The sequence below is a fragment of the Bos taurus genome, chromosome 13 (assembly GCF_002263795.3).
Source record: "Bos taurus isolate L1 Dominette 01449 registration number 42190680 breed Hereford chromosome 13, ARS-UCD2.0, whole genome shotgun sequence".
NCBI lineage: Eukaryota > Metazoa > Chordata > Mammalia > Artiodactyla > Bovidae > Bos > Bos taurus.
Genome location: NC_037340.1, coordinates 6,721,564 through 6,749,388, shown reverse-complemented (window position 1 = coordinate 6,749,388; position 27,825 = coordinate 6,721,564). Strand labels below are relative to the sequence as shown.

Here is a 27,825-nt window from a genome sequence, read left to right as displayed (position 1 = left end):
GAGTTATCAAAATCAGCCATTGGATGGAGCAACTGCATTTTCAGGACCCACTTCCTGTCCCCTTCTGCTTATAGGACTCCTTACAAAAATTCAGGGGGAACTTTATCATGGGATCCAGTTTTTAGCTGATGTACCTATTAGGGTAATAGTTTCCTCCATAAAACGCTTTCCACACTGATCGCCTTTATCCTTTAAAAAGCTGTGAGCATCCGGGCCCCCAGAACACGGGGGGCGTGGGTGGGTTTCTGCTCCAGCACGCAGCATGAGAGCTGCGTCCGTCTGTGTCACGTGAAGTCAAACCTCTCTTGAAGTGATTTGTTTAGAGTGTCATTTGATGGAGTGGAATGTTCTGTAACTCATTTGAACTATTACAGAAGCTTTGGTAAAAGGTCACCACTGCTTTTTAAGAGTTTCCCAATCTGGGCACCATCTGGGGGCTTGTTAAAGATAAGGTTTTCTACTGGCTTTTTTTCCATACCGACTAGATTCAATTAGCAAAGGGCTACTTTTGCAGAGAAGTGTGTGTTCACATTTAGAGAGGGAGAGACAGACAGACAGGCAGATGTATAGAGACAGAGAGACAGAGGCAACTCAAGTAAAGCCCACTTAGCACCAAAGTGGAGTGCTTATGCCAGAGGACAGTACTGTTTAATAGGTCTGAATGGAGGGGTCAGAATTGAAAAGCTGAATAGCATTTACTTTTAAATGTCACTTTTTAACCGATCCGTTCTCAAGTGTAGTCTTAGGAGTCAGCTCTAAAGGACTCCACACTCAGTAGGAAAAGGACAGCTCGTTTCTCAGTGTAGTAAAAGCGATGCGAAACATTCAGTCCACAAGGCAACAAGGACGCTCACACCGTCACACCTTTATCAGTTTAGTCTAGGCCTACAGTTGGCTTGCTTGCTTTCTTCCCTCTTCCTGATGAAACAAAAGTCTTGAATTTTCCAAACCTCAAAAGCTCAGCTATAAAACTGTAGGAAACCAGGAACAGGAAAAGGAAAGTTTCCTGTAAAGACGTCTTTGGTCTTGCTGGCCAGGTCTGCGCTCTCCCTTCAAACACTCAATATGGCTTCTGACACTTGTTCTTGGAAAAAGTCCAAATGTGACAAGTGGTAGAGGCAACATTTCTTTACCCTCCCACCTGGAACTTCCCATGATACGGATGAGTTCTAGCTGGTTCTTTCATGGGTAAGAAGGAGCCCAGCTACTGCCCACCTCCCTTGCCCCCCTCTGCAGAGAAAATTAGCAAACACGTAGTGAGATCTACTGAAGTAAAAATCAAAACCCTCTCATTTGGCTGGAATTCCTAAAAGGGCCTGGACCGAAGAGGCTGCACAGTAGCAGCTAAAACGCAGGCTCTTTGCCATTACAAATATTCTAAGAAATGTGTGTGTGGTATGTGTGTGTTTGTGGCAGGATGCTTGGGGGAGGAGAACGTTAATGTCTCTATAGAGACATTAAAAACACAACAACGATTGTTTCTCCCTTGGTTCAATGAAATTGTTTTGGAAACCAAAACTGTCCTTAGAAAGGAGGAGAAATCCGTTTATATTCCTTTTGAGACAAAGAAGGAGGTCTTCCTGGCCAAGTCTTTAGGGTCCGTTCAGGTCCAGGAAACTCAGTCCTCAAGTTCAAAGCTCATCTCATCATAGAGTTCCGGGCGTGCTGACTTCCTGTTCCGGGAGTATTTCAGATTCAGGAGGTCACCCATCTCATCCAGGGCTTCCAAAACCTGCAAAGAGATTGCCTTCCATTAGTTTTATTTAAACTCCCAAGTGGCCTTGCCCTCTGAGGTCTCACAGAAAACCACACTCTTCTTTTGCCAGCTTATTTGCTTTTTAAAGAAAAGGAAAAAGATCCAAGTCACTAAGCTGAGGTTCATAAACCAGCCCGAGAGGAATGTTAGAGGCGAATGCATTTTACTTCATATTCTTTAACAGTCTAACTCCACATTACACGTGTTTAAGATATTGTGGGGATGTGAAGAGAGGAAGAAACGCATTTGATTCATGCTTACCCTTGAAGTCTTTATTTTTAAAATTTAATGACAGTATAAACTTGTGAGAGAAAAAGAAAAATGTTCACAGATTACGATTAAGTCCTCATGACACAAGAAATCAACCTGACCAGGAAGACAATGAACTTGGAGGTAACTAATTCCTTCCCTGGTGGCTTAGACAGTAAAGAATCTGCTTGCAATGCAGGAGACCCGGGTTCAATCCATATGTAGGGAAATGAACATCCTCCTTTCTCTCTCCCATGCTTCCTCATCCCTCCCACTCTCAGCTTTTAAATACTCAGCTCTACGCTCCATAGAATAATAGAGTTTAAAACCCTAAGGGACCAAGAACTCATCTATTTCAATTCTCTTAATCCAGACAGGTAAAGGTACAATTTTACAAATGAAACAACTGAAGTCCAGAATATACACAATGTAATTTTTCCTTCCAGTCTATTGCTAAGCCTACAGAATTGGGCATGCTTTTTTTTTTTTTAACATTTTGGTTCTGTTTTTCTCAACCAGTCAAAAGAAAATGGAAAGATATTAGAGTCTAATGTTTTTAAAAAAGGGAAAGTAAGAGTTGCTAACATCAGAATAAATGACTCATGGGGCTTCTGGACGTTCTCTGTTAGGAAGACTTTCAAACTGACATCAGTTAATATCTCTATCAAGATGTTATGGATAGTTTATTTCTAGCTGGTACAATTATGGGTGATTAAAGTTTTCTTTTCACTTCATTGCATTTTCTTAACTTTTATACCAAATATAAGCACTAAGAAAAAGCAACAGACATTACATTTTAAGTGGCATAAATCTGGGATAGTTTCTACTGCTTTTGCTGAAGGTGGGGGATGGGGCAGGTCGGTGGCTTTGAAAGTAAAGGACCCACATACTTGGGGGCGAAGGGAGACAATTCATGGATGACGTGGGAGGGGAGCATAGGACTTCAATTATTTATTAATCTCAATCTTTTAAAACTATATTTTTATTTTTAATACAGTTTTAAAGGGTACTTTCCGTTTACAGCTATTACAAAATATTGGCTGTATTCCCCAAGTTGCACGATACATCCTTGAGTCCCTCTTAAACCCAGTAGCTTGTGCCTCCTGCTCAGCCGCCCCATATTGCCCCTCCTGCCCCAGTAGCAACCACTGGTTTGTTCTCTATGTCTGTGTCTGTTTCTTTTTTCTTATATTCATTAATTTGTTGTATTTTTTAGAGTCCACAGATGAGCAATAGCATACAGAATTTGTCTTTGTGTGACTTATTTTGCTTCTCATAATGCCCTCCACATCCCTCCATGTAGCTGCAAACGGAAAAATTCCATTCTCTTTTATGGCTGAATAGTATTCCATTGTGTGTGTGTGTGTGTGTGTGTGTGTGAACACATTACATTTTCTTTATCCATTTGTCTCTTGATGGACACCTAGGTTGCTTCCATATCTTGGCAATTATAAATAATGCTGCCATGAACATTGGGAGTGTATGTGTCTTTTTAAATTAGTGGCTTTTTTTTTTTTTAGATATATACCCAGGAATGGAATTCCCGGGTCATGTGGCAGTTCTATTTTTATCTTTTGAGAAACCTCTATACTGTTTTTCATGGTAGCTGCACCAATTTACGTTCCCACCAAGAGTGCACGAGGGTTCTCTGTTTTCCACATCCTTGCCAACACCTGTTACTTGTGTTCTTTATGATGACAGCCATTCTGACAGATGTGACGTAGTATCTCAAACTATTTAACTGTTTTTGGTGTCTGTTGTAAAATGTGCATAATATGCTGGTAATGCATATATAATCTCAAAATGGATTTATGTTGAGGCTCATTGATCAACTACCTGAAACACACCAGGACTCGAGAAAAGTTGGCTTTATGCAGCTTCTGCTGTCGCGGGGAATACACACTCCTGAACCATCTTCGTAACATCTGGGAAGAGTTACTTGCCACCTTTGGATTCATGCGTGAGAGGATTCTAAGAAAATAGGGGGCCAGTTCTGGGTAGGATGCTGCCAAGAAGTGAGAGAAACTCAGTGTTGGTCATATGTAGATTTCTTATTTGGAAGGTGGGAGGATTAAAAGGTTAGAGCTGACCTTGGGCTTCTCTGGTGGCACAGACAGTGAAGAATCTGCCTGCAATGCAGGAGACCTGGGTTTGATCCTTGGGTCAGGAAACTCCCCTGGAGAAGGAAATAGCTGCCCATTCCAGTATTCTTGCCAGGAGAATTCGATGCACAGAGGGGCCTGGTGGGCTACTGTCCACGGGGTTGCAGAGTCAGATGTGACTGAGCAACTAACACTACCACTCCTCCTACTAAAGCTGACCTCAGTCCTTTACTGAGGACTACCATTCATGTAGGAAGAGGTACATGTTAAGTCACTTTGTGCTTGTAAAGTGGCCCTGTTTCTGTCTTGTTCCAAAGGCGGTCACTGAATAGACTTGTCTAATAATATGTATTTTTGGCAAGTGTTGTTTATGTTCAGTCACCACCTTAATGCCCTGACTTTTCAAAGGGTCATTTTTCATATTCTCTTCTAGTAAGAAACCTGCTCAAAATTTTGTATTGATTTGATGATCTCAAAAGTTTAGAGGCGTTTGTCTAGGTGAGAGTTCCATGCCTCTTCCAAACCAGGTAATCTGTAGGAATTAACTTGTGAAGACAACCACAGGGTCTGATACCTACTGAACTGGCTATTCATTGAGTTTCTCAATGTTGTTTGGGTCAGAAATAAGATGCAAATCCACCCAGGTTACTCATCCCTTCTGCTGTCTCTAGAGCTTGCTTCTCAGCATGTGGACTTCTCCCCATACCTGCAATGTTCCTCTCATAACTCCCTTCTTCTATCGATGTGTAAACATGCTCAAGTCTCCCTCCACTTTCAAAAGCTTTTTCTAAACCAGTTTTTCTTGTCTTTACAAATTTCTTGAAAATCTTATCTACCCTTTCTTCAGAAAACTAAGATCATGGCATCTGGTCCCATCACTTCATGGGAAATAGATGGGGAAACAGTGGAAAGTGTCAGACTTAATTTTTTGGGCTCCAAAATCACTGCAGATGGTGATTGCAGATGATATTAAAAGATGCTTACTCCTTGGAAGGAAAGTTATGACCAACCTAGATAGCATATTCAAAAGCAGGGACATTACTTTGCCAACAAAGGTCCATCTAGTCAAGGCTATGGTTTTTCCAGTGGTCATGTATGGATGTGAGAGTTGGACTGTGAAGAAAGCTGAGCGCTGAAGAACTGATACTTTTGAACTGTGGTGTTGGAGAAGACTCTTGAGAGTCCCTTGGACTGCAAGGAGATCCAACCAGTCCATTCTAAAGGAGATCAGTCCTGGGTGTTCATTGGAAGGACTGATGTTGAAGCTGAAACTCCAGTACTATGGCCACCTCATGCGAAGAGTTGACTCATTGGAAAAGACCCTGCTGCTGGGAAAGATTGAGGGCAGGAGGGGAAGGGGACAACAGAGGATGAGATGGCTGGATGGCATCACCGACTCGATGGATATGGGTTTGGGTGAACTCCAGGAGTTGGTGATGGACAGGAAGGCCTGATGTGCTGTGGTTCATGGGGTCGCAAAGAGTCGGACATGACTGAGTGACTGAACTGGACTGAATAGACCCTTTCTTACCATCATTCATTACATTTAGAAGAAATGATTTGTTAAAATTAATATACTGGAAATATACACTCATTTTAGAGAAATTGGACAATGTAGAACAGAAACAGCAAAGTTCTCCCATCATCTTAAAACCTAGAGTTAGTTCGGTTGTTAATGTGTCATCTAACGAATCATTGCTTGTTTTGTTATTCTTGTTGTTGAGTCACTAAGTCACATCTGACTCTGAGGCTGAGATGGTTGGATGGCATCACCGACTCAATGGACATGGGTTTGGGTGAACTCCAGGAGTTGGTGATGGACAGGGAGGCCTGGTGTGCTGTGGTTCATGGGGTCGCAAAGAGTTGAACATGACTGGGTGACTGAACTGAAATGAACTGAGCTCCATCTGAGCCCAGCTCCTCATCTGTGATTCCTGTATCCACCCACAGATGCAGGCACTTCTGGAGTCTGCCTTTGGCTCATGTACTTATATTTGGACAATTCTTTCTTCTACCATTGACTTTAGTGATCTCCCCTTGAAGTGAAGTGAAAGGCACTCAGTCATGTCCAACTCTTTGTGACCCATGGACTGTAGCCCACAAGGCTCCTCTGTCCATGGAATTCTCCAGGCCAGAATACTGGAGTGGGTTGCCACTTCCTTCTCAAGGGGATCTTCCCAATCCAGGGATCAAACCCAGGTCTCCCGCATTGCAGGCAGACTCTTTACCAACCGAGCCACCTGGGAAGCCCGGATCTCCCCTTAGTTCCTCACATTACAGCAACTCCAGTCTTGAGTGTTATCCTAAGCTCTAGAATTGGATTTTCCTTTTAAAAAATTTTATTAAAGTATAGTTGGTTTACAGTGTTGTATTAACTTTCTCTACACAGCAGAGTGATTCAGTTATACATACATATATTGTTTTTCACATTCTTTTCCATTATGGTTTGTCCCAGAATATTGAGTATAGTTCCCTGTGCTATACAGTAGGTCCTTGCTATTTATCCATCCTATGTATAATAGTGGAACTTTCCCACCAATGGCTCATAGACATGTAATCCCTACATGTCTACAACTGAGCTCATTTGATTCCCCTAGTCCTGCTGATGATTTGCTATTCTTTGCCACATACCTTATTTCCTAGTAACTTGGCTCTGCTATCCTTCATTCACTAGAGGGCTAGAGACCTCGGATTATCCTTGATTCCCTGGCCCACATGTGTCCTGCATCCAAATATTTGCCAAGTCTTGGCAGATCCATGCATGCATAATGTCTGTTCCTAGATTCATTTCTTTTGCTCCCATTGCCCTTGACCTCATCATCTCTTATTTTGCTCAAATAGCTCCTTACATGTGATGACTCGCTGCACTTCCATGCTCCTGCAGTTATCTTCACTAGATTGTCATCTAGAGTGTCTGTCCTGCGGTTGTCATTCTTCACTAGGTGAATTTATTCTCTCTGGTATGATTATGAGGTGCCTGTTTATAGTACGTCCTCTTAGACTTTTTGCCCCAGAGTTTTGCATAGAGCAGACATCTGATAGCGTTTGCTAAACTGCATTGATTTTTATGAGACAGTTTCATCAATTCCAAACTGACTGACCTGGCTTGGATCTGGTAGTATTCATTCATACAGAGATTGAAATTTAAGGACAGTAAAATAGTAAAATGGTTTTGAAATCCTTTGCACCCCAGGTAGGATGAGCTTTTACAATAGGTCTGTCTGCTGTTGGCTTTCCAAATGTGGCTTATTTGGGTCCTATTTTCTTGTGATGGATGTAGTGGCTCTGACCAGTGCCAGGGTGTAGGCAATTGCTGCTGAAACAGCACAAGAAATCAGCATCAGCATTTAAGAAGAAGCCAAGAGCAGACGTCTGGCTTCTCAGTCAGTCTTTGCTGTGAAACCGAAACACTGACTTGACTCAAGTCTTCCCTGGGTTGGTTTTCTTTTCTGTCTGCCGAGTTGATCACATTGTTGTGCGTTGCTGGGACTCCCCTCCCCCATCCCCTTATTTTTTTTAAGTAGTGAGGGTTATTGGTGTTGTTTCCTTACACCATCCAAGAGAAATCCACGGAAACCCAAGCAAGCTCTGTAAAAGAAGGCACTCAGACTCCGAGGCCCCATCCCACTGCTTCTGCTGGGCCGTGGGCACTCACCGTGTCCAGCATCTCCTGGGTGTGTGCTGCTGAAACACAAAACCGAGCCCGCGCTTCTGCAAGGGGCGTAGCTGGAAATCCAACGACCACCACACCGATTTTTCTGTTTAATAGATGCCTTGCAAAAGCCCTAAGGGAAAGATTAAGAAGGAGGTTAACTGAGACATGACAAAATTCTACTGCAAAAAACGGAATGTGGCTAATGACTTTGTTTTTAAAAAATAAGTAGAAGATAACTGAAGTAATGAAACTTCCGTCAAATACAATTGACCAGGAAATGTGGCAGCCAGTCACTTGGTGGCACCCATAACTGTGTGTGTATTTTGTGGGACATGGCCCGTTCATTAGACAATGGTGTGTTCAGTCTTCGACACTGAGCAGAAAATGCGGATGGACATGGACACGACCGTGATCCTGGTTGGACAAATTTGCATATATGGAAACTTTTTGTCTGTAGAGTTCCTAAGGAATAAAAGCCCTAACACACTTGTAGGATGAGAATAGAGACACAGACTTCGAGCAGGGACTAGTGGACACAGAGGAAAGGAGAGGGTGTGATGAAGTGAGAGAGTAGCATTGACATATATTCATTACCTTGTGTAAAATGGACAGCTAATGAGAAGCTGCTGTCTACACAAGGAGCCCAGTCCGTGCTCCGTGATGACTCAGAGGGGTGGGATTGGTGGGGGTGGGGCGGGAGTGGGGCTCAGGAGGAAGGGGATATATGTATACATACGACTGATTCATGTTGTTGTACACGGAAACTAACACAGCATTGTAAAGAAATTATACTCCAATAAAAAGAACCATAACACAATGCAATTACATAAGGAAACAATTTGTTATATGCAAACCTATATGCTTTCAATACTTAATACAGTACCGATAATACAGTGTGGAGATTCTTATAAGCCTCTACTTCGTGACTGTAATTTCAGAATCAGGATCAGAGGGTCTGCAGGAGACAACCCCAAGCCACGTTCTCTCTCCAGAGCCAAGGATTTTATTTTCCATCAAGCCAAAGATATGAAATAGCAAGGGTCTTCTCACTTTTTATGTGTGCCTTCAGGGATAATAAACCCATTGGCTGGACTAAGCGGGGATGGGGAGGAGGGTGGGAGGGAAAGAAGTGTTCACTCACAGAGTCTTTCTCTAGTAGGAGCCTAGAGGCGTAGGTCATAGAATTTCAAAGCTCTGTGATACAGAGTAAAACCTTTTAAAGCTAGGATTCCTTCCCCTTAACCACTTCTGCTGCTAAGTCGCTTCAGTCGTGTCCGACTCTGTGCGACCCCATAGAAGGCAGCCCACCAGGCTCCCCCGTCCCTGGGATTCTCCAGGCAAGAACACTGGAGTGGGTTGCTATTTCCTTCTCCAATGCATGAAAGTGAAAAGTGAAAGTGAAGTTGCTCAGTCATGTCCGACTCTTAGGGACCCCGTGGACTGCAGCCCACCAGGCTCCGCCATCCATGGGATTTTCCAGGCAAGAGTACTGGAGTGGGGTGCCATTTCAGAGCTAATCTCAGTAACGATTCTAGAATACTGGGCTCCGGAAGTCTGTAAATTTCTTGCAATGAGATCCAACCTCAGGCACAGTCTTGTGCGTCCAAGTAAGTAAGTATTTCCCTCTCTGTGCTCATCACTCCCCACAGGACTCCTTTGTCCTTGAGAAGCTCTGCCCACAAGTGGGGTAAAGGTCTCAGATCTTCTAAGCTTTAAGAGGCGGTGGTTGTTGTTTAGTCGCTAAGTCATGTCCGACTCTGTCACCCCAGGGACGGTAGTCTGCCAGGTTCCTCCGTCCAGGGATTTTCCAGGCAAGAATACTGGAGTGGGTTGCCATTTCCTTCTCCTTTGCGGGTGTCTTATTTTAGGCTGGAAGCTGACAGCACCACAGAAACCCTGAGTTTCAGGAAGAATCCTCGATGCAGCCACAGAGAGGAAGGTTGTGGGGTCTCTCCTTCTCCTCCTGTTTAGCTGACTGCTTTTAGGTTTCCTCGGGCAGAAGGCGGGTTATCAAAGGAAGCGATGGAGATTACAGGGACCACCAAACACAGCTTCTCTGGCCCCCTGGCTCGGGCAAGGCGAGATTCAGCCTTTGATTTGGGAAGGTTGCAAGGAGATGGAGCTTTCTAACTGAGGAAGCTTGAAAACCGGCCATTCTTTCTCTTTCTTGATCACCCTATGGAAGGCTGCCCACGGAACTGCACAGGATGAGAGCTTGTAATTGTCTGAGAAACAAGTCAAGAGCTTTTATTGCTAGAGCACAAACCACCTGACCCATGATTTCTGGTCGGCTTTTGGGACTCCCCAAAGACCATTTTCACTGTCTGCACTTTCCTCTTTGTACCAGAGGAAGTGAGTTTTGCCAAAGAATGTAGAGTGAAATATATGCCTGTTGATTCATTAGGTTAATCTGAGGCCTCCCTGGAGCATGTCTAAATTTAAAGCTTACAACTTACACAACTAAAGCTAGCCTCCTTCAGTTAATGTATATGATTGTTCTGAGTGTTCAGCATAATGAGCCTCTGGGTTTGTACTCCCCAAATCAAATTAGAGCTGGCATAGCCCGAAAGAAACTAAACTACTTGAATAAGAAGAATAAAATATTCGCCTTGCACTGAGCACAGCATCAGTGCATTTTCTGCACCACCATCCTCCAAGCACATGATGAGGCCTGGGGCTGGAAAATGTCAGTCCTCCACCAAATAGGAAATACAATTCTTCTGATTACTTAAGTGATTTTTTATCAGTGAAATCACATTCTACTCTACTACATAGAAGAGTCCAGTGGTAGAGCTGCAGTAAGACTTTATTCAAAAGGATACCTGGCTAGAGATCATATTTCTATTCTGCAGTGGGGGGAAATGTGAAGAAATCACGGTTCTTTAATAAAATCAAAGGTTTTTAAATAAGCAAATGGAAAAAGTGTTCAGACACTGGCTGAGACAACTAACCCTCTGTTTCAAAAGCTTTTCTGCATATAAACTTTCCATCGAAGGAATATCCGAGAAGAAAACAAGACCAGGGAATGGCTACTCCTGCCAACAATAGATAACATTACCTTTTGGAACTAAACTGTTCTAAGTTTCCTTAACAACAGAAATAATTAGATTTTCTTTGGTGCTAATTGTATAGTCCCCATTGTACTAATCCATGCCCTTTTGATTCACCAATGATGACATTAAAGAGCGTTAAATTATACTCTGCATTTCTTTACAGAGATGTGTATTTTCCCCCATGGACTAAAGCTTGAGAGGCTGTGCAGTGCACTGAAAAGAGCCCTGGTTTAGGAGGCAAATGGAACTGACCTGAACTCTGGGCTCTAGTACCTACAACAGGAGTGACACTGAGAAAATAGTTTTGACTTTGTGCATTTAGGTGTCTCCATTTGTAAACCCGAGCTAGGCATCCCACCTTCAATGGCTGAACATTGGGTTTAAGAGCCTTCCTTAGCATATAATTAACATTCAGCAATATTAGCTCCTCCTTAAAACTATCTTACATGGAAAGGTATTAGATTATTCGACATATCATCCAAGGTCCAGTTGATGCAGGACATAGCAAGATCTTTTCCTACTCTTTTCCTGGAAGTTTTATTTTTATTAAAGGATAATAATTATTTTACTTTATCCTGTATAAAATAAAGATTTTTTAAAATATTGTAATTATTTTAAAAAGACATGCAACCACAATGACTCAATCTTACATTCAGTTGAAACTAGTAATAATAATCACTGTAGCCACAGTGGTAGAAGTAGTTGTAATAATGATGTCTACCACTGAGTGCTTATTCAATCACTATACAAAGTGCTTCATATGCACTATTAATACAATTAAAAATAACAGCCAACACTGAGTAGACCGTAAGAGGTGACATGCCAATGCTGATACACTTCATCTTGTTTAATCTTCAAATGATGTTAGGAAATAGGTCCTATTCAATCCCATTTTCTTTCTTTTTTAAAATTTATGTTTAATTGGAAGATAATTGTCTTATGATGTTGTTTGGTTTCCACTGCACAACTTGAATCAGCCATAATTACACACGTGTCCCCTCCCTCCCCTCTCCCATCCTCAGAGCACTGGACTGAGCTCCCTGTGTTACACCACAGCTTCCCACTAGCCATCTGTTTTGCACACGGTAGCGTGCACATGGTAGTGTTCACGTGCCAGTGCTGCTCTCTTACTTCATCCCCACTCTCCTTCCCCCTCTATTTTCACAGTCTTTATTCTTTCCCCGCAAACAGCTTCATCAGTACCATTTTTCTAGATTCCATATATGTGTTAATATGTGATATTTTTTAATGACTTATTTAATGCTGTATAATAGACACAAGGTTCATCCATCTCATTTCAACTAACTCAAATTTGTTCTTTTTACTGGCTGAATAATATTCCATTGGGCTTCCCTGGTGGCTCAGATGGTAAAGAATCTGCTTGCAATATGGGAGACGTAGGTTCGAGCCTTGGGTTGGGAAGAGACCCTGGAGGATGGCATGGCAACCCACTCTAGTATTCTTGCCTGGAAAATCCCTGTGGACAGAGGAGCCTGGCAGGCTACAGTCCATGGGATCGTAAAGAGTCAGACATGCCTGAGTGACTTGGCACAGCACAATATTCCACTGTATATATGTACCATAACTTCTTTATCCATTCATCTGTCAATGGACATCTAGGTTGCTTCCAGGTTCTGGCTATTGTAAACTGTGCTGCAATGAACACTGGGGTACATGCATCATGCATCTTTTTGAATTATGATCTTCTCAGGGTATAAAGAGGAGAAGGCAATGGCACCCCACTCCAGTACTCCTGCCTGGAAAATCACATGGATGGAAGGGCCTGGTGGGCTGCAGTCCACGGGGTCGCTAGGAGTCAGACACGACTGAGCGACTTCACTTTATTTTTTCACTTTCATGCATTGGAGAAGGAAATGGCAACCCACTCCAGTGTTCTTGCCTGGAGAATCCCAGGGATGGGGCAGCCTGGTAGGCAGCCATCTATGGGGTCGCACAGAGTCGGACACGACTGAAGCGACTTAACAGCAGCAGCAGCAGGGTATAAAGATGCTCAATGTTGCTTATCATTAGAGAAATGCAAATAAAAATTACCATGAAGTATCACCTCACACTGGTCAGAATGGCTATCATTAAAAAAATCTATAAACAATAAACACTGGAGAGGGTATGAAGAAAAAGGGAACCCTCTTGCACTCTTGGTGGGAATGTAAGTTGATACAACCACTATGGAGAGCAGTATGGAAATTCCTTAAAAAGCTAGGAATAAAACTACCATATGACCCAGCAATCCCACTACTGGCCAATGTACCCGGATATATCTCATTTTCAATATGAGAAAATCAGGGATTCAGAAGTTTGGTTTAATGAGGAAGAGACAGAATGAAAATTCTTTTTCATTCCAAACATCTCATTATACTCTAGAACACAACTTTTCCAGGAAACTCCTTCTCAGTTTTACTTTCGTTTTTCACATTAGCTTTGCCAAGTCAGGACTCCTGTCATATAAAGCAGGAGAAGAACTCTCTTTCATTCTGTCACCATGCACTTAAGTGCATTTGTTTTGTTTGTCGTGGGCTCTTCTCATTAGATGGATTCAGCTTCCCATCCTGTTGAGGTTCTAATTCCAGCTTCCATCATCAAATATCAAGCATACTCCCTAACACCACCCTCCAGTATTGTGTACTTGACGCATTCCAAAATAAAGCAAGCTTACTTCTGGTGTTTTCATTTGAGCAAATCATAAGGTATTAGATAAGCATGGGCTAAGCGTGGAGTCGGAACACGCCACTTCCCTGGCCACTCTGAGTAAATGTGGACTTTTTCCGTGCCATCCAAGACCAGATGCTAGAGGGCTTTGGGGTATCTGCCGCTCGGAATCACCGTTGTCCCCGCTCCCCGCCATCAGCACAGAGCAGTGTCCTGTGGCGTTCCCGAAGCACCCTGTCTTCTGGGCCACCCCAAGCGCTGATTTCCTGACCCAGATCCACAAACAAAGGACTCAGTGGTGGACAATGGTGGTGCACGAGGCCCTGGCGAAATGACGTGAGAGTGGACATCAAAGAAACCATCTTTTAGGAATGTTTAACGCAGTCCTAACCATCATGAGTTTTCAACAAATAGCCCCAGAGCTTCTTTTCTATACTACTTCTAATAGTCTGCCAATCAACCTAGACTGTCAGAGAATCAAATAGAAAGTTCCAACAATACGGTTGTGTTAAAGGAGTGTCAGGACCTCCAGAATCTGATGAACATCTGTTGATAATTACTTTCTCCCATGTGCTGGGTCAGACACACAAATATTTTATATTTAGAAAAGATTTTAATTAATTTCTTTTTAATCACAGAGTTCATTCATGTCTAGCAGATTGGAGAATGACTCCTGGAAAAACTCATTAACACCATATTGAGAAAAAGTCATTTTTTTTTCTCTTTATGCATTTGTTACTAATGCTCAATTTCAGAGTCACAATCAGTGGAAAAGAGCCTGAAGTCGGCTTACAGGAGAGGTATTAAAATTTGGTGTTGGGAGCAAGAGCTTTGGAGCAAGAGCCTAAGTTTGGGTTGGCCTTTTGGTTTTCCTACACTTGATCTTGACTTTGGAAAGCTGTTTAACTGCTCTCAGCCTCAGTTTCCCCACACATGAGGCTGCCTTCTTTGGAGGATGGCTATGAGAGTTCAACGGGAGAGCGCACAGAGCCTAGTCATGTTGTTTTTGAATGTTGGGAGAGAGGGTCTTTTGAGGTTCTCCCCGAGAAAGATCTTGGGGCAGGAGGAAGGGCAGGACCCTTGTTCATTTATAGCTGAGGCCTCAGGCAGCAAGTGGTTTCGCCCAATTCACAGAGCGTGGAAATGGTGGGCCGCAGCACCTGGCTCCCTTCCCACAAGACCTTGTGACTTCTGAGAAACTGGACAAGTGAGTTTTGAGCTTAGCATCTTGCGCAAGATGCAAAGCAGCATCTGCGCTGAAAGAGTCCCCTGGTGTCGGAGCGCCATCTCCATCAGATCACCCTGGGGCTTAGGTGTTATGGTGGGGGTCTGCTGGATACTCACGCTACTTTCGCAGGCATGTAAAGGAGCAGGGGGACCACAGGAGACTCTTCGTTGCCATACACAATGAATCCCATTTTGCTTAGTCTCTGTCTGAAGTATCTTGTATTTTTTGCCAGTTGCTGTACTCTCTGCAGCCCTGGAAGGAAATAGGCATGAAATCCATCAGACTGTCTTGGCAAGTGCTGTTAAGTCTTTCTGCAGGCCTGCATTAAGGGCTGGAGGAGGGTCAGAGCAGGATGGGCAAAGATCTCCTGGTGGGCAGGGTGGGCACTGATGCCCAGGACCTGCCCTGCGCCTGGAAGACAGGGTCTGGGGGATGGTGCTGCTGGCCACTGCTGCCAACTACAGTCATGCTAGGCTTCAGGGCAGCAGGGGAGCAGGAAGTGTGTCTCTCCAGAACAAAGGAGGTGAACTACTATTTACTAGGTACCCACAGTGTGTGGAATCTGCTAAGTGCTATAGACACGTTAGTCCAGGGGAAGGGAATGTGACAGGAAACAGAACACCAACCAAGAAGGAGATTGTTGCAAATCTCAACTATCCCTCTTCTTTTCTGTCATTACTCTTAACCCCTTCCCGCATCCTCATTCTCCAGGAAGATCCCTCCCCAGCTCTGCCAGTCCTCAGAAAGCAGACCATGAGGGAGAAAACACCTTGTTTGTTATACTTTCTTCAGAAAGCTGACCTATCCCCCAGGCTGGCAACAGCCCGTGGATGAAGGATACGCTTGGTTCATTTGGCTGCTGCCCCGGGAGCTGTGAGTGGGTCTCTCATGAGAACTTTGCCAAAGAGATAATACATATGAATTAAACCAGTAAGACTGTCTTGCTAGTAGAGCATGACTGTAAAAAATTTAGAGAGAATCAACAACTGGATGAAAAACAAAAAATGATGGGAATTGAGAGAAAAGTGTATTACTGGAATCTATGAGACAGAGGAAATCATTGGTCAGTAGAAACTAGGGTAGCCATGAAGTAGAGAAGTGGGCAGTGCAAGGTCAGTCAGGAGCAACGAGAGAAAAGAGATAGAAACAGTCTCCTGGGGGAGACAGGCATGAATCAAATAATCACAAATGAATGTAAAGTTGCAACTCTGACGAGGGTGGTAACGAATGCCGTGTGGTATTTGGGAGTCCACAGTGGAGAGCTTAGACCAAGTCCGAGGAAAGCAATGCGTGATGAGTGAACTGAGATCTGAAAGATAGACAAAGGTTACCAAAATAAAGAGGAGGGAATTCCTCACCCAGAAAACAGATGCAACGGTCCTATAGTTTGTAGAAAAAACAGAATGGTTGAGAACCAGCAAGAAGTGGTTGAGGGCAGGGCAAGATAGAAGGAACAAGTGAGTAGATTGTCTGAAAAACCAGAAGTACAGGGATTGGAGAATCCAGCATTGAGTGCTTGGGAAGAGGAGCTTAAAAGGGAGACAAAAGCAGAGCAATCAGGGAGGGAAAAGAAGTCAGGAGAACTGGCATTCACTGGCGTCATTAATATGGCGCTCATGGATACCTGTTGCTTTGAGGGTTCCTAGCTGGGACTTGGTTTTAAAGAAACAGTTAGTTACAGGTATAGTTTACCTTCATTCATACGGGCTTTTAGTTTCCTACCCACCTTCCTGAAACAATAAGCTCTCTCCCCTAAAATTTCAGATTTGCAACATGAATCCAGGAAAGGGACTTGGAGAGGTGTAGAACCATTTGCATAAATTTTGTTGCATAGACACAGCCTCTTTTGTGCTTTAAAAAAAAAAAAAAGAATTGTTTTGGAACATGCTGAAGTGTCTTCTGGTACAGAGAGGAAGCGATTTGAAGGACAGAACTAGAAGTGAAGAAGAAAAATATTTGTCATTACTTCAAAAAATTTTCTTCATCCATACATTGAAACTGTGCGTGCTTAGGAAGATGAGAACATAGGAGCAGGGGGTATTGTGGATCAGAAAAGAGGGGCTGGACTATGACTTGCTTAAAGAAGGTGATTCAGATACAAATGAACTTATTTACAAAACAGAAACAGACATAAAAAACAGACTTATGGTTACTAAAGGGGAAACATCGAGGGAATAAATCAAGAGCTTGGGATGAATGTACACATACGACTATACATAAGATGGATAACCAACGAGGATCTACTATATACTAATAGCACAGGGAACCACTCAATGTTCTGTGATGACCTATGAGAAGCGAATCTAAAAACAAATGTATACATCTACATGTATACCTGAATCAATTTGCTGTACACCTAAAACTAACACACCATTGCAAATCAACTATACGTCAATAAAATAAAAAAAAAAAAGGTGTTCCAAATGAAGGCACAGATATACATCCCAGTCTTCAAAATGTATTCCATATGGCTCGTCCCCTTGTGCGTTCAGCTCTTCTGTTGATGGTTAACTGTACAATGAATAGATGAGTTCATCAGGCTGGGTCTGATACTTCCTAAATGATCCCCCTCTAGGACTAGAAGGATTTCCTGGTCTGGAAGTACCTGAATGACTTATATTGCTTTTCCCAATGGCATTATCTTTGCACTTGCCCATAATGACTCATCCATCATTGAGCTGCCCTGCTACTTAATCGGCCCCGTCTGTCCTCTCTGCCTTGATTAACCCATGTAACTGGATCACCAGCTAATGTCATTACTTTCTGGCTTCTAGATCCTTTGGAGAGTTGACCAGATGGATCAGAATATTGATCACAGGGGCAGCTGACTCTTAAGAACTGGATGTTTTATTCTTGCCGTCTTTTCCCTCTTTGAAGCATGCAGCATAGCATGGCAGGCAAGCCATTATGACACACTTTGTGGACACCGCTTTTTCTCACATAGGGCTACTATAGATGGCTTGACGTCTTTTGAGCTGGCCAAGATACAGCTCCTTTCAATTACTCTATTGCTCACTTCTGAAAACTGGAAACATTCTCCTAGTGTTGGAGGGCCTGGAGGCAGAGAGAGATTTGTACATATAAAATGCTACTCATCTACAGGATGCGGGGGATTTGATTAATTATGCTGTACTTTGAGCTTCTTGTTTGAAAAGCACTTTGTCAAAGTAGAAAGAATTTTTGCACTTGTCGTTTCATACAGGGGTCCTGGATGAAGACTGGGCATGGTAATGACCTTCCCTTTGCAACACATAAGGTCCCTAGTTAAATACTTTTTGATTCTCCTTCAGCCTATTACAGAGAAGACAGGGGAGGCCCCGCCCAGATAAATAAGTTAGGGGTGAGATCTCTTATGTAGAGTGCTGGAGAGCTTATGCAATTGTGTTATTTTGCTAGATTCTTGGTTCTCTGGAAAAGGAATAAGCCCTGGAGTTAAATGGACTAGGAAACTCCAAACTCCACGTGGACGACTTAAGGCTTTAAAACCTCAGTTTTACCTGGAAATAAATAAACTTATTTCACAGGAAGACTTGGAGCAATAAAGGGGTTAATGCAGGAACATGCTTAGTACTGTGTCTGGGAAACAGATATTTACAAGGTTAGTTACATTTTTCCATTAGCAGCAGTTCTCAGCAGCCTCAGTGGCACTTGGGAGCATCTAGAGAGCTTGGCAGAGCCCCATGCCCGGACTGTACCCCAGACCAATGAAATCGGCATCTCTGGGAATGAGACCAAGCATGAGTTTGGCTTTCACCAGGTGCAGCCAAGGAAACTCGGTGTCTCAGAAACTATGGCCATTAGCAGTTCAGCCCCAAGGCCACGGGTGGCTGTGTTTGGCTGTGTCTTGGCTGAGTCATGCTCCTTGGTGGGACATGGAAAGTAAAAAGACGGGCATATGTCCTTGCCTCTTGTTTGGCAAGATGACATCCCAGCAGTTATTGAACGCCTGGGGTCTCCAGCGGTACATTTGGGGGGTGACTTGCTCCCGAACAGTTATCAGCTCCAAAATGCTCACTTGACTGGAGATCAACCCCACTGTCAACCTCGCCCCTCCCGTGAGGCTGGATAAGGTCAGGGATGGACCCAGCTGGGCAGATGACCTGTAGGGTGCCATTCGGCCCACTCGGGTTTCTAGCTCTGCCGACTTGAGGGATGGACTGGGTTTAACCTTCTCTCCAATGCTGTTAAAACAAAAACAGCTGGGGCCGGGGAAGGAAAACAAATAAAACCCTAAGCGTCCCACTACAAAGCCGTGCAGTCCCCTAATAAAAACAATCATCAGTGGAGTTTCCAAAAATATGCTTGGGACAACTCAATCTTCAGAGGGCCAGGAGGCACTGTGGACAGAGGACATGCCCAGAATGACCTGTCAGAAGCTAAAGAAGGAAAATTTCTTCTCTGTTGAACCATCGGCTGGCAAGAAAGAGAAAGGCATTTCCCTCTGTAAGGCTCTGGCACATTTGCCAGCCAATACCAATGACACACTATTTTCTGCAGACTTTTCAAGCTCGCTGTCTAACAGAGGAAATGGCATAGACCCAGATGCCGTGGCGGGGACTCATTTTACACCCCAGGTTGAAAAGGGCACATACAGAGACACCCATGGCGCTCCCCCCCAGTGCAGAATGCAGACTGGGAGAACTCAAACCTGCTTCTTGGCAGCTGTGCTGGGAAAGGGTGGTGGGTAGAATCTTCCCTTAAAACCTGTCGCACAGTTTAAGAAGTTGATCTTTCTCAACAACCAAATTGATCCTCCAGGGTGCCCCAGCAGTGGCCTCAGAAGGTCTCCCCTGCCCCTCCGTTCCCACCCCAACCCTCCACGGCCTCCCCTCCCTCCCATTCATTTGTCTGATGCTCACACTAGGCTTCTCCTCCAGGCACAGGGAGGGGCAGGGGCGGCGGTGCTGGGGAGAGATCTTGGAGTAAAATTTCAACGTGGCAGCAGGAACCCAACGTCTGTTATTTTAAGCTCTGGACACCAGACAGGACATTTTGTTTCCAACACACTCTGGGGCAGGGAGATCTCAGGAAAGATCAAGAGGCTACAGAGCAGCAAGAATCATAAGAATCACATTAGCAGTGACAAGCTTCCCAGTGGGATGGTGAAAACAGGGTTTGGAGTGGTTTGCGGAAAGGAACACACGTTTTTATCAGGCGCTGAAGCGCTCCCTTTTGATGTCCAGATTCCAAGGTTACGGCATGTGTTATGCTCACACGCACATGTGCCAAGGACTGCCCAGGCCTCTCCATGCCCCCATTAATACACGCAGGAGTGGCATTAATACACGCAGGAGTGGGACTGGGCAGGCTGGACGCTTTCGTTTCCGTGCCTCTACCAAGCCACTCGCGGCTCAAAGACACCGTCTGGGGCTTAATCCACAAGGAGAGGTAAGAATGAGCATCCCTCGTGCAGCTACTATGAGCCAGGCTCTGTGCTTTTGGGTCCCCTTCACAGATGAGGAGACTGAGGCTGGGAGATGGCTTTTGCGTTACCCGGTGGACCCGGACATTGGTGGCGCCATCGAGTTTATCAGAGTCTGCTCTTTGAAGAAGCTGTTAAACTTATTCCCGATGAGGTATGAGTCCCAAGATTCATGGGTTCATACATTTCACAAATGAAAAGCCTTCACTGTGTATCAGAGAAGGGCCAGCTGCTAATAAGGAGGAGAAGATAAAAAATTCTAGGGCTGTACAATAATCTACCAGTTAGGCAAGAAATAATCTACCAGTTAGTGCTTCTGAGGTGTTGCTAGTGGTAAAGAACCCACCTGCCAATGCAGGAGACATAAAAGACACAGGTTTGATCCCTGGGTTGGGAAGACATCCTGGAGGAGGGCGTGCAACCCACTCCAGTATTCTTGCCTGGAGAATCCCATGGACAGAGGAGCCTGGAGGGCTACAGTCCACGGAGTCACAAACAGTTAGACATGACTGCAGCAACTTAGGATGTGCACATAGTCTACCAGTAGACTGGGCAGATATCAGATAATAGACACGGGAGAAGGGCTGTAAGACAGATAGAGGCAGTCAGCAGGCCTGTCACACAGCAGTGCTTCTTGAATCCTTACAGAATACATGATATGATTTAATTTTAATTTGCATTTAAATAGAGAGCAGTTCCTTAGAAAGTTACTAATGATGGGGAATGAGGGTAACTTGGGAGGCTGGAGTCTTCTGGGAACCTTGTGAATTGGTGATTCTTAAATAGGGGAGCACACCAGAGTCTTCAGGGAATTTTTTGTTTTCTAGGATACTCAGGGGTAAGTCCCCATCTGCAGAGATTCTGCTCCAGCAGGACTGGTGTGGACCTTCTTGAAAGCCTTCCCCTGGGTGACTGTGGTGTGTACCCTAGTTCAAAACCAGCCCTTGTAGTCATGAATTATTGTGGCTGTTGATTCTATGAAGGTAATAAGGGTGATTCTAATTGAAGACTCTGGAGAGCAATTTTGTCTCTGAGTATTTTTGCGTTTTTCTGCTCCATCTACAGATCCGTGTGTCAGCTTCCATCCACCCTTTTCTCTTTGCCATGAAGATGAGCAAGTCACTCGTGTCTGAGCATGAATTTACTGCTCTGTTAAGTGGGGATGGTAACGATCTGTCTCCTGGGACTTTGGGGAGAATGCTACTTACTGCTTTTCAGTGCGGTGGCTGCTGTGTGGTGGGATTAAAAGACAAACGTGTCTACTGTTTTCAAGGAGCTTATAGATGACGAAAATTAATATAATAATCACAAACAGTGGAAAATTGAATGCCCTGTGGAAGAAATGCTCTGGGAGTTTGGAGCAAAGACCCTGGAGGTGGCCAGAACACACCTTTTGCACCAGAGGGGGCTCAGTAGCCCGCCTGCCCAGAACATTTGGTTCACCGTCAGGAGAAAGGTCAGGGGAATAAGACCCAGAGGGCTATAGTTGCCAGCCTAGGAGCTGGTGGGCACTAGAGAGTCCAGGCAGCATCACAAACGGGGTACGCCACGTTCTGAGGGGGTTTCGGGAGAGGAGATTGCAGCGTGTAAGGGAAGGCTGGAGGTGGCCAGGCACAGGAGGAGGCCAGGGTGGCAGCAGAAATGGGTGAGAGAGGGGCTGCAGCGACGGCTGTGGCCAAGGAGAGATTGTGGCTGAGAATCAGCTTCTTGGAGTTCCTTGAAAGGGCTCCAAGAGACGGTGCACATGGAAGAAGCCCCTCGGCAGCCCCTTTGAGGCAGGGTGTACAGTATTCAAACTCTCCGGTTCTCAAAGTGTTTGCTGGGCAGGTTGTACTGAGGAAGCCTAGGGGGTGGGGGGAAAAGGTGAGGTGGAGGCTCAGCAGCTGGGAGAACAGACCCCCCACCTCCAACGTGCTTCCATGCCAACAGAGTTGAGGACTGGGAGCCTGATTTTCCTGGGTTCAAAATCCGCTCTGCCACCTTGAGCAAGGCATCTCATCTTTCTGCAACTAAGGTTCTTCACCAGTAAAATGTGAATAATGACAATGACAGTAACAGTAGTAAGCATGTCCATTTTGTACCGTTACAAGGATTTTATTTTAAGCACTTTGGAGAGCGTCTGGGACCCAATTGGTCCTATAAGAGTGTTGTAAAGTTATACAACGATTTTATAACATGGGCTTCCATGTGCATTTCCTCTGAAAAAAAATTCTATGGTTCAAAAAGATTAAAAACCGTTCATTTTCAGTCATCATCAAGCACTGAACTGACTTGCTTGGATTTGCCCTCTGAAGCTGTGGCCAGCAGAAGTGACCTGTGCTATCCACAGCCATTCTGGTTGTTTCTGTAACCTCAGTTTTTTGTTTGCTTCTTTTTCGTTTTGGTGCCTAGGACATGCGTTTTTACATGTTCTTATCTTCCAGAACTAAATATTCACTAGACTAATATTCATTTGGAGTATTCAAGATGAAGCTTATAACTACTGGAAATCTTCACATAAAGTCCTATTTTACAAAGGCAAAATGAATTTTAGGGGCATTAACCAATACCTAAGACCTAATCAGGTTAGCTCTGAGAAAGGCCTGGGCTCTCCCTGAAGAAAGAGACTCAAAGAGGGAGGGAGGGGTCTTAACAGGGACATTCTCCACTGCTGACTCTGAAAATGGAGGGCATCACATGGTAAGAAATTCAAGTCTCCAGCAGTTGAGGTGGGGTCCCAGCTGACAGACAAACCGGAATCTCAGTCTGGCAACCCTCAGAAACTGGGTTCTGCCACACCTATGTGAGCTTGGAAGAGAAGGGTGAGCTCCAGAGAAAGCTGCTGACACCCTGATTTCTGCCTTGCCAGAGTCTGCCCAGACTCCCGACCCCAGGAGACTGTGAGATTATAAATGGGTGTTGTTTGAAACCTCTGAAGTTTGAGACTTCTCTGGCAGTTCAGTGGTTAAGACTCTGTACTCCCAGTGCAGGGGGCAAAGCTTCAATCCCTGGTTGGGGAAATAAGATCTCACATGCTGTGCAGCCCGGCCAAAAGATAAAAACAGGAAGCCCTGAAACTTGTGGTCATCTATTATGCAGAAATAGAGAACTAATACATTTTCTCTAGCCCAGAGCACAGCCACAAATCCACCTGCTTAATCCCCCCCAGCTGTGGCTGGTGGGGTAACTGGTTTTCTCCCCAACTTCTCCAGACAAGAGTGGGGCTAGGGTACGGCCCCCAGTGTATTGGCGATTTTTGGTGTTCAGTTGAAAATGAACCTGTGACAGGAAAAACAAAGATCAATGTGTAACAGCAACTCCCCTTCACCCTCAAAGATCCTACACCTGGAATCATGTTCTTCTCCAGTTGGACTGAACCGACAGAATTCCATGTGTGTTACATCACAACGCCCCATCTCCCCATCCACACAAGAGGAAACAAAAGTGAAGAGGAAACTTCTGCAGGACTCCTGGTGTAAAAGGATATCTTGTTTGTAGGATGGGAGGAAGGAAGTGGCTACACTATCCTTTTGCCCCAGTGCCATGGAAAAGACAAACAGATTCTCTTTACACTCGGGCCGGGGAAATCGTTTACGGCCTCAAAGCAAGTGCAGAATTTACTGGTCTGCCATAAACTTCTACCCTTGGCTAACTCAAGGGGAAGGAAATGAAGGGACAGAACATTATGGACCAGTTTTTGAGCCATTTCTGCAGAAGCAGACAAACTTCCCCTCCTAGGTAGGCTTCCCCGGGTTGGCTAATTCTGCTTATTGGATGCCCTCCCCACCCGACTGTGGTCCTGAAAACATGTGAGCAGCCATAGGGCAGAGAGGCAATGACTGGCACTTTGCTTGCTAACTCCAACCTTAGGTCGCTCCCCGCCCCCCAGGCCAGGTAGAACTTTCTGACCCCCCAGCACAGGTGATTAATCATGGACAGAGGCAGCCTCTCAGTTGAGAGCCAGCCGAGCGTAGCACCTGCCATCTGTTCTGCATTAACTGTTGCTGAAAGGCCAGTGGCCTGTAACCGTTTAGAAAGCACAGCCCTCTGCGCCTTCTGCCTCTTTCTCTGCATTTCTCTGTGTCTCCAGCTGGTAACCAAGGGCCAAACAGATTTAGGAAGCAGCGGCAGGGGTCTTCCCTGAGCAAGGCCATGGGTCTCAGATGCCAGGGGCTCCAGACAGCCCATTTCAGGTGGGATTCTCTGTGGACTTCTCTGCACTCACGGAGGGACTGCAGAGGGACAGAACTAACAATGTGTTGGGGTTTCAGGGGTAAAAAGAACTTGGAGGAAGTGCATTTGTATTCGCTAAACTCCCTGCCAAGGTAGGTGCTGAGAAGACCTTTACAAACTCCGCCTCTAATTATCATGGCTTCATCTGCCTGATCACAGTCCTGTCTGGTTGTCCCTCTTTATTCCTCATAGAGCTTCTGGGTGAAGAGTAAGTTAGCAAGAATGGCCACAGGATAAGCTTGATGGTTTGGATGGAAAGGCGTGGTTTGCAGCCCTCCAAACAGCTTGCCCTGTGGAGAAGCAATATCTTAGAAGTTTGTGAATGAGTCTCATGTCAAATGCAAACAGCAGGAAAGCAAGAAAACTCCACTCTGGAGAGTGAATTGCTGTCACCCAGTATACTCATTTCTTTCCGCCTTCAAAGTCCTAAATCTTCCCAGTTAGTATTCCCTTTTTTTAAACCTATCAAACTCAAGTGTAAAAATATGTGTGCCCTGTTCCAGGGACCAGAGCAAAGGTCCAAGGTCACAGCTGGAAGGCGCGGGGGCCACTTTCTCCAAGTCCATGTCGGGTTAGGAGTGGGGTCAGTATCTCACCTGCCAATCTCACGATACAATTTCACAAATGAGCGGGATGAATGAAATAATCCAGACAAAATATTTTAAAAATGAGGCATAGCTGGATTTTCCAGTGCAAATGCGTTAGAGTTTAAGTCTCACTCTTTTAAGTTTCCTCTCCGGAGGATAAAGAAAAGAAAAATGATTGAGGTTCATAAATGAAGTTATTTGAAAGATCTTGCCATTTTATTCAACCCCTGTTAAGAATTGAATAAAAAAATAGAAATTTAAGCCTCTGGAAAATTTTTAAATAAAATCCCAGGTATGGTAGAGAACGATTTATGTGGACTGAATTCGCCCATGTGTACAAAACAGAAGCACGCAGTTTTTGATGCTTCCCAAAATAGATGGATGCTTAAAGCAATGTTGCATAGAATCGTATTTTCATATACATTCCATCTTTATATAAAGTTGCTAGTTTTATCTTCCTGCCTGGGTTTAGAATTTAGTTTTACCTTGATTGGTTTGTACCTGCTGAGTGCTGATATGATGAACATCAGAAGTTTGATACTTTTTTAGCCTCTTTGCCTCCTTTTAGTCCGTGTCCCCAGATAACCAAAGTGCGGCTGAATAAGAGAGTTGGGATGTCTCAAAATAAACCCACCCAATTCAGATAATTAACCCAAAGGCCCATGGTTTAAAATTGCATGTTTTAAATGGCAATATAATTTTCTGATAAAGATGCAATTTATAATTTTCTGTCTCATCACATCCTCCCTTCCCCCAAAATGTCCTGAATTTCTGAGAGTGTGTTACCACTTCCAAAATATACATTCTCCCCTGTTCTGGCTTGACTTCCAGAGCTGTTCCAATTTCATGTCTTTTTAGTTTCTTCTGGGAAGCATTATGCCCAGGGTCCACTTTCTGCCTCCAAAAAGTACACAGCATTGGGGAATTTAGCACCATCATAATGATAATGATCTCAGTACCTGCCATGGCCTGGAATCAGGTTCTGTGAAAAAGAAGCCGAAGTGTTTCTCGTAAAAGCCAGACTAGAAGCCCTGAGCGTCCCTATAAAGGAACAGACTCATCTTCAGTCTTTTGGACCTTGTTTTGTTTTGTTTTTTTCTTTAGCTACTTTTATTCCATTCCAGGTCAAGAGTTTATTTACTAAGTCAATAGAGAAAGATTGGGAAACTCTTTAAAATATACAATGTCTTCCCACAATATACATCCGTCAGAAAGGCGGGGGAAAGAATGTCCTGGACTGAGGTTAAGTACTGCGGCAAAAACTGGCTGGCTATTCAACGAACCCTTTCCTTCTCCAAGGCAGATGGCTAATTTCATTTCCCAGGATCCTTTGTGGTTAGGCAAGGTCACACGACCCAGTTCTACCAAGAGGATGTGGGCAGAAATGAAACATGCCTTTTCAGTCATGGCCCCTGAAAACGTCCCACACACAGGTCATCTTAGCTCCTTGCCCCAACCTTTTAAACCATAGATTGAAGTGGGAGGAGCCACCAGATGGAAGGAGGCTGGGTTAACATCCCTTTTGGACTTTATGTAAACAACAAATAAATGTCTATTGTGTTATGTGTTGGACTTCATTATCACAACAAGTTGAACTTAACTAAAACTGATCTTGTAAGGAAAGACACCATGAAAAATTTTCAAGGATTCAAAATCCTAATGACCATTTGCTTTCCGTTGGCTAAATGGAAACAAGGGAAACTCTAATTTTTCTGTGGGAAATTTAGTTCCTCAATCTCTCATTACTAGTTTCCAGGGAATGTCATGAAAACATGAAATTTCTTGATTGAAAAGGATCCTAAGTGGAAACCACCATTAAGATGGGGAAGAGGAGGGCAGAGGTCCCTCAGCATACTCAGTGGAAAAATGCCATACAGGAAAAAACCCTCTTACCTGTATTTTGGAAATACACTTCAGCTCGGACAGAGGATTAAGTGGTGCCAGTCTTTGCTGATTACTGTGTGAGTCAAATGCACAGTTGAGCTTTGGATGGTGTCTCCAGAGGAAACCTTAAGTGAGGGATTCAGCTACTACTTGGATAATTAAAGGAAAAACTCCATTTTTGCTTCTGTGATTTGGTAGCAATAACTTGAATTATCCTGCTTACTCATCTCTATATTAGATGGTGTCCAGAACAAGCCTTAGCATATGCAATCATGTAAAACTATTCATTTATCAAAAGAATAGGAAAGGAACTATACATTTTGGCTTATGCATGTATCTACCAAGGAAGTGATCATAAATCCAGTATTTGAACCAAAATAATTCTATAAGTAACCTTTATAGAAATGATACTATAATTATTTATAGAGAGTGAATAGAATTCAGGGAATCTGCTTAGCCTTAAATTTGGTCATTCAGTTTCCATTCATTCATATACTTAATGCTTGCATGCGTGCTCAGTCACTCAATTGCATCCAACTGTTTGCAACCCTATGGACTGTAGCCCACCAGGTTCCTCTGTCCATGGGATTCTCCAGGCAAGAATACTGGCATGGGTAGCCATTCCCTTCTCCAGGGATCTTCCTGACCCAGGGATCAAACTTATGTCTCCTGAATTGCAGGTGGATTCTTGACCGTCTGAGCCACCAGGAAAGCCCATTTGATGCTTAAGGCACAATTATTAATAACTAACTAATCACTACATATTTGGAGGACTGGACTAAGGTGTGTGTGACTAACATAAGAGGCAAGGATTGCATGAGACAGAGGAGGAAAGGATTGTTTCCTGTCTGTGGCATCAAGACAGGGCTTAGAAGCCTGAACAAAGGTTCAGAAGGTGAAGAGTGGGTATAGTGGATGTGTGGGGAGAGATGAGAGTCTTCTAGACAAAGGAAACATCACAAGCATGCAGAAGGGTGGTACCAAAGCCTTGTGCATAGTTATAGGATATG

At 44.1% G+C, this 27,825-nt stretch overlaps 1 protein-coding gene across 1 annotated transcript in view; it reads right to left on the bottom strand.

Annotated features, from left to right (window-relative positions):
• Window positions 1–1,475: 1,475 nt before the first annotated feature.
• Window positions 1,476–27,825, bottom strand: part of SPTLC3 (serine palmitoyltransferase long chain base subunit 3) — a 148,458-nt gene continuing 122,108 nt past the window's right edge. The window contains exons 10-12 of the mRNA XM_002692040.6: window positions 14,827–14,962; window positions 7,763–7,892; window positions 1,476–1,732 (exon numbers count right to left, since the gene is read on the bottom strand). Coding sequence (XP_002692086.1) covers window positions 1,619–1,732; window positions 7,763–7,892; window positions 14,827–14,962 — 380 coding nt within the window. The 3' untranslated portion in view covers window positions 1,476–1,618. The remainder of the gene's footprint in view (window positions 1,733–7,762; window positions 7,893–14,826; window positions 14,963–27,825) is intronic.